Raw genomic sequence first — 11,133 nt, 5'->3', positions numbered from 1 at the left:
CGAGACCAGCCTGATCTACAAAGCGAGTTCCGGGAAAGGCACAAAGCTACACCCTGTCTCAAAAAACCAAACCAAACCAAACCAAACAAAAGAGTTGGGGAACCTCTGACTGGGAGGGGAGGGGGTGCGTAACCATGTTTTCCCTATTATCATTCACTTTAGTATGAAACAAGGGCCTGGAAAACATCCCCAAATAGCACGCCCCACCCCCCACCCCATCTCTAAGTACCACTAACATAAACAGGCCTATCCCACTTACAACGTTCTGTAGCTCAAGCACTAGAAACAGGGATACCCCAGACTGAACTTTGGCAGAATCAAGCATTTATACTGGAAGGAACAAAAGTACACTGTAACAAATAAATAGACCACATACCACACAAAGCAACAGTCAGGGGGGGAAAAGCTTTACTGAGGAAAAAAATACAACAAATTCCAGAGTGCATGGTTTAAGCCCACCTCATAAACCTGCTAGCAGTGAGGACATAAGACTCCTTGCTGACTACAGTCCCTGCCTCAGGAAGGAAGTACGATAGCTGGCATCTGGTCTGAGCTGCTAGGAAGGGGTCAGGAGGAAGGAGTGTGTAGGAATACCACCCTCTGCTCTTTCCCCCTTCTTCCTGGCCCAGTGTGGTCAAATCAAAACGTCCCAGGATGCAGGATTCCTGATTGAGTCTTGTGAAAACTACGGGCAAAAGAATAGCAGCAAAAGCATTTAGGGCAAGAATTCAACAGGGACTTTCGTATTCAGTGACCAATGTTCAAGACAGGTGTCTAAGCCCCAGTCACCAGAATAAATCTTCCAATTACTGGCTTGTCCCTCAATTCCCAGGAAGTTTTTCCCTTCATCCTTCCATTAGGAAGGGAGCTGGTGTGGAGTCGGATGGCTTAAAGAGTCAAGCAGCTAAAGGCCAGGGGTCAAGTGTGCTTTCTGTCATACACAGAACCAGGGTAAGTAAGGTCTGTAGCAGTGGTGCCCTTCTTCAAGTCACACTTCAGTCATGTTTTAAAGACAGGCCAGCCTCCAATGAGAGGAGCAATCCTGGGATTCCCCCATGAGACTTAAGGAAATTACGAGACCTGAGGCAAAGTGGAGAGGAATTTCTTGTTTTTCCAAACCTTTGCACCAAGGCAGAGAAGGGCACAGCTAAATATCCTTCCATTTTTGAGCCTTGTCAAACCTAAGGTCAGCCCCAGGCTCTGAGAGTCCTATATAAACGGCAAGCTGACCCCACGTGTCACCTCTACATCATCACTCTCGCTCAATCTTCCTTTCAGTCCCTTTATTGCATTGTATTCATAGAGAATATATAGGTATTTAAACTTCTGACAATAATTTTAACTTGATACGCCCAAGTTTAACTTGCTTTTTAATATATTTATAGATATAAAATTAGGCCTCTAACAGTGATAGGGACAGGGAAATTGCTGCCACCGAACAATTAAAAACAAAACAAAGAGGTAACTTCTTCCTGTTCTTCCATCTCTTGGCCCGCCCCCACTTCTCCATGACCTCCATCACAGACCCCCATTAGGAGGGGGATGGGATGAAGAGGAGAAAGTGGAAGATACATAATCAAGTGCAAAACACTGTGGTAAGTACAGAGTAAGTGCAGTGGAAAGGGAAGAGAAAACTACTGGGATGGTTAGGGGCTCAGAAGGAATTCCCAGAAAAAAACGGGGTCTTGGGATGTGGTTGCTCAGGGGCAAAAAACAATGGAACTGTCAGACTTCTTAAAAAACAAAGGGGGGGGGGGTGAAAAACCTAAACCAAAGAGTGGCATTCCTACCCTCCTCTCTGGCCCCTCGGTACTGAACAGCCAGTCCTTCCCCACCCCCACAAAAGAAACAAGGGAGGTTAAAGAAAAATAAGCCCCACTTCCTACCCAAGCCAGTTAACAAAAGGCTTTGTTCCTCTCCCCTCACAGTGGGAGAGGCCCACTTCAGCTGAGTCCTTTGCACCTTTCCATGGAAGCTCACACTGGCTGTCTCTCACTCCCAGGGGCTCTCTGCTGGTTCAACCTCCTGTGGTCTGTCCTTCTCGGATATCTTTATTTAAACAAAAAGTCCAAAGTGCATTTCTGATGAATGTAAGGGCCTGGAACCGAAAGAGTTCCCCAGGCAGGATCGGGTTGGCAGCCCCAGCCCATCCCTTCTAAGTTTGGGGCCTCAGGATGGCATGCACTGCACCCGGTCAGGGCCCTCCTCCTCGTCGGATGTGTCTGAGGAGCTGGGAGACTCATCAGAGTCTGCATCTGTAGCCCCAACCCCAGGTTCTCGCCAACGCTGTAGGATGGGAAATCCTTGTTAGTAACGTCCCTGGATCAAGGACAAGACGTTAGATCTATATTGGGTCAGGGATCGGCAGAACCCCCCCCCCCATTTTTTTTCTTTTAAATTAAACAACCCAGGGTGACCTGTTACTCCCCAGTAGCTAGAATTATAGGTGCTTACTACTGTGCCTGGCTCAGAATTTTTCTTAAAGGCCAGACTGTAAATATTTGTGGGCATATGGTCTCTGTTAGAACTGTTTAACTCTGCCTCTGTACCATGAAAGCAGCTACAGATAATACAGGGAACGAGTGTGGCTGCATTTTCAATAAAAATTTGTTTGCTGACCCCTGCTCTCAACCCCTTTTAAAAAGCATGAAAGTTAACACAGGTCACCCAGAGCAATCATTATTTCTTTTCTACTCCTCCCCACCCCCTCCTGCCACTGAAACTGTAAAGATAACCCACTGTATATATAGTGACAGAGAACAAAATCATACAGGGCCTCCTTTATACTAGTTGCTCTAATAGAGATAAATAAAGGCCAGTGGATAAGACACCCAACCAAGACCACTCCATTCCTCTTTAAAGTAGTAAGGAAGTGTGCCGTGAAACTTTCTAGCCTTCTTTAAAGGCACATAGTCCTTGGGAACTCACTTCCAACTGAAGCTTACCCGATGATGGCGTCTCTGTCTCAGGTGATGCATAAGGAACCAAAGCATGTGACTATCAAACAGGTCAGTGTGATGCAAGCTATCTTCATCCCGTTCTCGCTTGTTCTTCTTAATCACCTGGAACCCAAAAGAGTTAGAAGTGATAGTAATCAACAGGAACCCTGGGCTTCATCAACAGGACTGGTGTTGCTGTCTGCATATGACTGTAACCCAGCACTGGAAGGTGGAGACAGGAGGATCACAAATTCAGGGCCAGCCTGAGCTACTTGTTAAAAGCTTGTTTCTGAAAATCAAGAGCTAGCTAGATTGTAGCTTGGTAGTAGGGCATGTGCAAGGTCCTGGGTACAATCCCCAACACTGTGTGTTTTGGGGGGCAGGGGAGATAAGCAGACTGTGTCTTTCATCCCAATAAAGCACTCCTTCAGAAACCATTAAGCTGGTGTAGAGCTGGCTTAGACTAGGAAAGGACGCTCGAGGTCAGTCAGTGAGAAGGTCGGACACTTTACATAAAACAGCGTTTTCCTAAGGACGCCTCCTAACTACGAAACAGAAGCACTTCAGAGCTGCTCTGTGGCTCCCGACTGGCCCCACAGAGGCAGCGAGGGGAAAGGAGAGGAGGTGTTAGATCAATGCCTTTAAAGAACTGAGCAACAAGGTATTCCTTCTTATGGCACTGAAGAATGGTAACAGTTACAGGCACTGGTTTCTACAAATGAAGGCCTTCAGTCAGTCACTTACATCCTTTAACCCCGTCAGCTCAGTGGAAGCTTCAGCTGTGGGTGCCCAGATCTTCACATCATGGTCCAGGCCACTAGTGGCTAAAACAGGTAGGTGAGGATGGGGTTCGAGACAATTTACCTGGTTTGGGAGGAAAGAAAGCAGAGGCTCAGGAGTATATGGGAGTGGAGTTGAAAAACTATGGTGCCTTGAGCCAACAGTTGCCCTTGATCTGGGCTGAAGCAGGACCACCTACCTGAGACTACACCAAATAGCTCTGGCAGTAGAGGAGATACAAAGTGGCTATAAAATCAGCCTACCTATCATTTCCAATATAAAGATGAGGGTAGGCTGCATCCCTAGACATAGCCCCAGGAGGTGAATGATAGGCCATGCGTATTGCAGCTTCATAAGATAATGACCTCATTCACTCCAGATTCTAAAGCTCCAACTTTTCCGAGGCTGGAAAAAAAGTCTTTCAGTGGCTTTCATCAGTGACAATTAAAAAAAAAAAAAAAAATTAGGAAAGCAGCAGCTGCCCCTGTACTTCCAGAGAAAATGGAGAACAATTATATCCACTTGGTGCTGCTTACTAACTGGAGGATGGGGAGGCTGAGAAGAGGATGAACTAAAGGGGTGGGGGGAAGGGAGGTTTGTGTCTTTGTGTTTAAGAACCCTTAGCACAGAAGGCAACATCCTGCTATCTGCCCTAGGGGCATAGTAAACTCGGCTACAGGGAAGCACTATGTAGTCATGCAGTTTCTCCACGGAATCAGTTTCAGTCACCCTCATTCACTCAACAGGAGAAAACCAGTGGTTGGCAGACATCTGGTCTCAGACAGTTTCCTTTTGTCTAAAAACACCCATGCCCTCTGCTGTCTAACTCAAAAACATGAGCTTCCTTACAGGGCAGGGCAGTTCCCATCACCACCGGAAGAGCCAGTCCCAGATCTAGCTGCTAAAGCATTTTTAGACATTTAGTCAGATGAGGAACAGATAGGAAAAGCACCCCGCCTTGCTTCTGCTCTATAGTCCAAGAAAATAAATCCCTGGCCAAAAGCCTCTTCTAGTTCTCTGTGGACGAAGCTTGGCTGCTGGGCCTGCACACTCAGACCACAGCTAAGGAAAGGAAAGGGGGGCACAGAGACTAGAGACTTCACTTCCTTTACCCCGAGTTTACAAAGAAGACAGGCTCAGACGGCCAGATCTAAGTCTGAGCCTAAGAGTAAGAGAAAGCCTGGTTCTCTTCTGTGCTGATCTCCCACGGGAGCTCACTGCAGTTTGTGAGGCTGTGTACTTGGGAGCCTGAGCAAGCACTAGAGAACAAACTCTAGTACAGATGTTACCAACAGATACTTGACAATGCACACACCTCAGTCATCCATTTCCTCATGAAATCTTGCTAAAGACCTATACTCTTGAGCTTCCAACAAGAGGATAAAATAAAATAAAAAAGCATAAAGGAACAATTCTTTGGGACTTAAGCCTAAGGACAAAGCCAATGGCAAGAGGACAAGAGAATAAATGACATATAATACCTGAGTTGGAACCTGCAGGGGAAGCTGACAGAGAGCTTCTGGGCCAGGGGACCTGGTCACCTCACCAGACCTGTCAATAATGCTTGAGCACAGAAAAGAACTCAGGCCTTAGAAGACTGGGCTGGGGGATGCAGGGAATGGGATAAAGCACCAAGTGCTCTTCGGGAGAGTAAGGCGTTGTTCCTTGACATCGTCTCCCACTCTTGTCCCTGTGAAGCCGAATGGGTCAGGAGACCTAGGCAAGGTGGGCAATAAACTCTAAGATCCCTCTGATGCTAACATTCTACTTTATTTCTTTTAATTTTTATTTATTTATTTATTATTTATTTATTTATTATTTATTTATTTATTTATTTTGGTTTTTTCGAGACAGGGTTTCTCTGTGTAGCTTTGCGCCTTTTCCTGGAACTCACTTGGTAGCCCAGGCTGGCCTCGAACTCACAGAGATCTGCCTGGCTCTGCCTCCCGAGTGCTGGGATTAAAGGCGTGCGCCACCACTGCCCGGCTATTTATTTATTTTTTAAAGATTTATTTATTTATTTATTATGTATACAATGTTCTGTTTTCATGTATCCCTGCAGGCCAGAAGAGGGAGCCAGATCTCATCACAGATGGTAGTGAGCCACCATGTGGGTGCTGGGAATTGAACTCAGGACCTCTGGAAGAACAGCCAGTGTTCTTAACCTCTGAGCCATCTCTCCAGCCCAACTAACATTCTACTTTATGATACAGAAGGCTTTATCATCTATATCAAGCCTGGTGACCTCCACTGCTGAAAGGTTATAACAAAAAACAAAACTATCTTAGAGGGAACCAGGTAAGAACCTCATGGATAATATATTCGGCTGACATAAAGGCAAGAACAAGTAAAGAAACTCTTCAGGGAGCAGCCACTCCATCTCTTAGAACCATCCCTTAGAACTCTAGCCTGGGACCCACCCATCCCAAGAAGATACTCTTTCCCCCTGAGCACTGGATTAATCAACAAACCCTGGTACTGGCTGAGCTGAAAGCAAACTGGCCAGCAGAATGCTTTTGGAGAAGAGACAAGTGTTGGTTGGGGAGAGGGCATTTTATGCCTGCATCTTTCTAGAACAGAATGCAAGGTAATAGTTTATGACCAAGAAAGGACTTATGTGCCTATTGCAGAATTTTCATTAAGATTCCAACATTTGAACCTGTTAACTACAGGTGACAGGAGGGACCTTTGAAGGAAAGAAAATACAAGCAGAGAAGAGGAAGACACACCTTGAACTTAGAGATTCCTCTCCTCTTATATTCAGGCTACAGAAGCTTTATATGTATGTCCTAGGTTCAAAAGATTTAGAAGAAACAAGAATAAAATACGAAATATCCTCCTAAGTAGACCAAGAAAACTGCAAGAAGGAATGGGATCCTGATGTCATTTTACACTCTAAAATCGCTCTCTGGTAAGCCTTATCAAGTCATAGCGGAGCTTAGAAGGATGAAAAGGACGAGAACTTGGGTAATTAGTAAAGTGTAATCTTTCAAAATGTCTCTCCTTTCTTCAGTGGCTCAAAAAACCTTGTTATAGCAAGCTATTTAGAGCCAGGCGATGGTGGCACACGCCTTTAATACCAGCACTCAGGAGGCAGAGCCAGGCAGATCTCTGACAGTTCGAGGCCAGCCTGGTCTACAGAGTGAGATCTAGGACAGGCACCAAAACTACACAGAGAAACCCTGTCTTGAAACTCTTTCCTAATGCTGGATCTTAAAAAACGAAAAAAAAAAAAAAAATATATATATATATATATATATATATGTGATTATAATATATATATATATATATATGATAAGCTAGATACATCATAAGAGCTGACCATTCTTTACTCTTTAACCTGATTTTTATGACTCTTTCTTGAGCCATTAACACAGAGGATGCTTGCAAAACTCAAAAGGACAGGCAAACAATGATATGACCACATTATCTAGTAGGCTGTTCAGCTGTTCAAGAAAAATATGTATTTTATTACATTTGCTTTCCTTTCTACATATATACAGGTACATTATGTGTATTTATATCCATGACAATAGGTGTGGTACTTTCTCCCTAAATACAGCATGCATCTGTTAAGTACAAGGATATTCTCCTAAACAGTACATCAAATAAATTAAATATTGAATACCATGTCGTAAGTTACAAACCATACTTATTTCCCTGAATGTTCAAAAAATGTTTCTTCTAAAAATAAATACAAGAAAAATAAATGTGCTTCTCTAGCTTTTCTCTGCCGATCCAGGAGTCAGCCAGGGTCGCTGCCTGGCTTACTTAGAGCCAAGGCAGGAGACATTTTGTTTTGACATTGTATAGGAGGGTTTGTCCTGAACTAATGTCTTCTTTTTTGGAAAAAGCCCATGTGTTTGTTCAGGCTATAAATTCTTCCTAAAACCCTTTCTTCTTTTCAATAAACTATGCCTTGTAAGGGCAGAAGGAAGGAATAGAAGAAAGTATTCCATCAAAAACCTCTGCACCCACAAGGCATAATACCTTTAATTTAGCTGTATGGAACTCTAAAACATGGGACCATGTAGTGAAAATCCAGTGGTCCACATAAGACCTACCTTTTTGACCTAAGAAACTAGGGCCAGCCAGTCCAGCGACACCATACTTACCACACCTCCCTTGTCTCCCTCCATGAACTGAATGATCTGGCAAGAGGACTTCTCCCAGAGGAAGATGTGCCCGCAGTCACTACCGCTCACCACAAACTCACTCTTGGGGCCATAGAAATTGACGCCTTTTACTGAAAGGATAAATGGGGAAGAGACCACATAAGGGTTGGCACTGGGCCTGTATTTACTTACCTCACTGAGAACTTAGTAATTTACAAACTGAGTCAGCTGAATGCCAAATAACTCTTTTCATTTCTACAAAATAAATCAAGAGAGTATGTGTGTGATAGATAATTATACTAAGAATCACACCATCCCAGAGACTATCTTCCAAAGAGATCTATCAGGAGTCTTCTGTCCATGGGCAACAGTCTGCTTCAATGATACTTTATCAGGTATAGGCCTCAAACTAATGCCCTATCTGTCCCAACCTGATTTATTTCAGCTCTTCCCACTCTTAGGCCCTAGGATTATTCTTGGTATACCCAGTCAGTGTTTCTTAGGTCATCAGCTGATCTGAGATTAACGAAGGTACATGGCACAGTCACCTATAAGAAGCACCTGATTATGCTCACTATCAGACTTCAGTAAAAGGGCCCAAATCTTTAGAATTTGTAAAAGACAGGAGTCCAACTATTAGAACCAGCTCCACATACCCGCCACAATACTGACACTTTTCCTTTTGCTTGCCCACATAATGAAATCCAAATACAGAACTCTGCCCCCTTTTCCTTCTTACCAGTCAAGAGAAAGAGTTACTCCTGTCTCCACATTGAATGCTGACAGACAGCTGGGAGGAGTGGTACCAACCAAGTGCGGTAACCGCCTACCTTCTTCTCTACAGTAGAACCCATCAGTACACTCAAAACTACAACGCTCCAGCTGAACCCAGCACCAATTGAATCAAATGTGGGGGGGGGGGGGGCGAGACAGGCATCAGTGCTCTCTTATTAAGAGACCGAGGGGAGTCCAGTGAGCCCAGTTTTTGGGAACCACAGACAGAGAACTACAAAGCCCTCTTCACTGGAAACTTAGGCTAGATACCACCACTGTTCCTCCCTACTTTGCTTTATTCAAAAGAATCATTCCTTTCTCTCCCTCTAAAGATACCATCTTACACAGTCTATGTAATTCAGCACTACAGCTTTCTCTGACTTTCTAAAAGGACCTCTGTGCCTACTCTATAGTACGTGAAATCACAGAAAGTAAAGTCTAGCTTCATGCTTAACCAACTGGAGGCAACATCACTGCCCCGAATCACACTGGAAAAAAGAAAATTCCAGCCCAACTAGGCATAACCTCACACTGCCCAAGTTGACTCAGGCAGCCTACTCCTTAGGTAGTTCCCATCTACACAATGGGAATAAGATAACGTAGGTTTTCAATGTGACTTGAGTCACAGAAACAGAAAAAAGCAGACTCACCTGTCGCATTATTTCTATGACCTTTATATCTCTTAATATACTGGGCCCCATCACTGTGAGAAGAGTTGAAAAGGTAAATGTCTTCATCATTGTAACTGGCCAGGAGCTCTGCCAAAAACAAGAACACAGCAGTGAAGGCAAAGGCTGAAAAATGCAGAAACTAGGAGATTTGTGGGGTGGGGGTGGGGGGTTGTCTGAAATGGGGCTTCTTGCTGGTAGTGGGTCCTCTTAGCACCCATCTTACTTAGTTTGGAACGGCAGGCAGGTAAGGTTACATAGGGTCTACGATGAACACATTACCAGCCCTGGGGTACCAGTAGAACACTCAGGAGATCACACCCTCTAACTTACTAAGGAATCAAAGGCATTAGAACCTGCTTAGGCTAGTAGCCTAGGCTTCAGGACAAGCCTGTGAAATGTCATCTGAAGCATTTCCAAGGGTCGTCTGCTGTATCCTCCCACTACATGCTCACCATCAGGAACTAGTCTCAGCGGTTCCACTTGGAGCTGCAGTACAGTGGTGAACACTGCAGAGCACATGCTTCACTGACTCAGCAGCTCCCTCGACAGGGGAGGCTTGCCAGCCTAGGAGCTGGGCCCTGCTCACGTACCTGTGCCGTCGTGGCTGTACACAAGACAGGTGATGTTTGCTTTGGACTCACTGTTCACCTGCAATAAGGAGCAGATACTGACTGATGCCCCCACCCCCACCCCATTGGTTTTATCAACTTCAGGAACAGGTGTTTCTAGAAACTCCCCTGTATTTTTTCCCAGAGATAGACAAACAGGAGATAAATAGAAAGAAGGAAGGGAGGGGTAAGAGAGAGTAAGAGTGAGGTACATAACTGAGGAAACATGTCCACCTCAAGGAGTCTTAGTGAGGCCCTGTCTTGGCTCTCTTCTGTGTGCTAGCCATTTCAGATGCATTATCTCATTAGGCCACCATGACAGTGCCAATCTCCATTTTGCTGTTGAGAACACTGAGGCTAAATTAGGTCAACTGGCTGCCTAAGATCAGAAAACTTGTAAGAAAACCAGAATTACAATCTGTCTGACTTCAAACCCCAAACTCTTCACATTATGCCAATAAGTTTGGAGGCAGCTCAGGATGAAGTCTAGGAAGTCAGGAGCCACTGGTCTTCATGGATCTTACCAAGTGATGAGGGCAGAATTTCTTTAGCACTCCATTATTCTCATTCTCATCAATTTTCCTCTGGTCATAAATCCTTTAATGAAAGAAGCAATGAAAGTGTCAAAACTTACACAGTCATCCCTGCGGAGCTGTTAAGACAGAGGCTCTTTCCTAATCAAGCTTGCGCTTTCTTCTCTTCAGGAAACGTGTTCCCCTCTCTAATCTATTTCCAAACTTTGCCTTATCCAGGTATTTTTCAAAAAGCAGTAATCCTCAATTACATCCATTTGGAGTGGCTTGTCAAGTTTTACATCATTGACTGTTTATTTTAGTGGTGGTATGTTTCATGTATGTGAAAGCCAGAGGACAACTTTGGGTGTCATCCTTTGGAACACCATCCACATCCTTTACAAAAGGGTTTCTCATTGTCCTGGAGCTCATCAATGATGCTAGACTGGCTGGTAAGCAAGCCCCAAGGATCCTCCTGGCTCTGCTTCTCCAGCACTGGGATTGCAAGTAAGCACCATCATATCCCACATTTTATAGACGAACTATCCATCACTCAAGCCCCATTTATGGTTTAATTTCACTGAAGCAATTAATAATCACACTTTTATATATATGTTACTTATCTCAAAGCATTTATTATTCATGAGCAAAGGCCATATTTTATGTAAGTGGGTCTTAAGTCCTTTGAAGTTTTTTTTATTTATGTGTATGAGTGTTTTGCCTGCATGTATGTA

At 44.3% G+C, this 11,133-nt stretch overlaps 1 protein-coding gene across 5 annotated transcripts in view; it reads right to left on the bottom strand.

Moving 5' to 3' along the window:
• Window positions 1-391: 391 nt before the first annotated feature.
• Dcaf8 (DDB1 and CUL4 associated factor 8) overlaps window positions 392-11,133 on the bottom strand; it is a 48,396-nt gene continuing 37,654 nt past the window's right edge. For all 5 annotated transcript variants that reach the window (XM_052737655.1, XM_052737653.1, XM_052737652.1 and 2 more), the window contains 7 exons: window positions 10,412-10,484; window positions 9,870-9,927; window positions 9,259-9,366; window positions 7,835-7,965; window positions 3,684-3,803; window positions 2,946-3,062; window positions 392-2,286 (listed from right to left, as the gene is read on the bottom strand). In XM_052737655.1, coding sequence (XP_052593615.1) covers window positions 2,170-2,286; window positions 2,946-3,062; window positions 3,684-3,803; window positions 7,835-7,965; window positions 9,259-9,366; window positions 9,870-9,927; window positions 10,412-10,484 — 724 coding nt within the window. In that variant the 3' untranslated portion in view covers window positions 392-2,169. The remainder of the gene's footprint in view (window positions 2,287-2,945; window positions 3,063-3,683; window positions 3,804-7,834; window positions 7,966-9,258; window positions 9,367-9,869; window positions 9,928-10,411; window positions 10,485-11,133) is intronic.

Source organism: Peromyscus californicus, unplaced genomic scaffold (genome assembly GCF_007827085.1).
Source record: "Peromyscus californicus insignis strain IS unplaced genomic scaffold, ASM782708v3 Scaffold_14__1_contigs__length_90479793_seg_2, whole genome shotgun sequence".
Taxonomy (NCBI): Eukaryota; Metazoa; Chordata; class Mammalia; order Rodentia; family Cricetidae; genus Peromyscus; species Peromyscus californicus.
The sequence above is the reverse complement of the archived record's forward strand: the minus strand, read 5'-3'. Positions and strand labels throughout refer to the sequence as shown.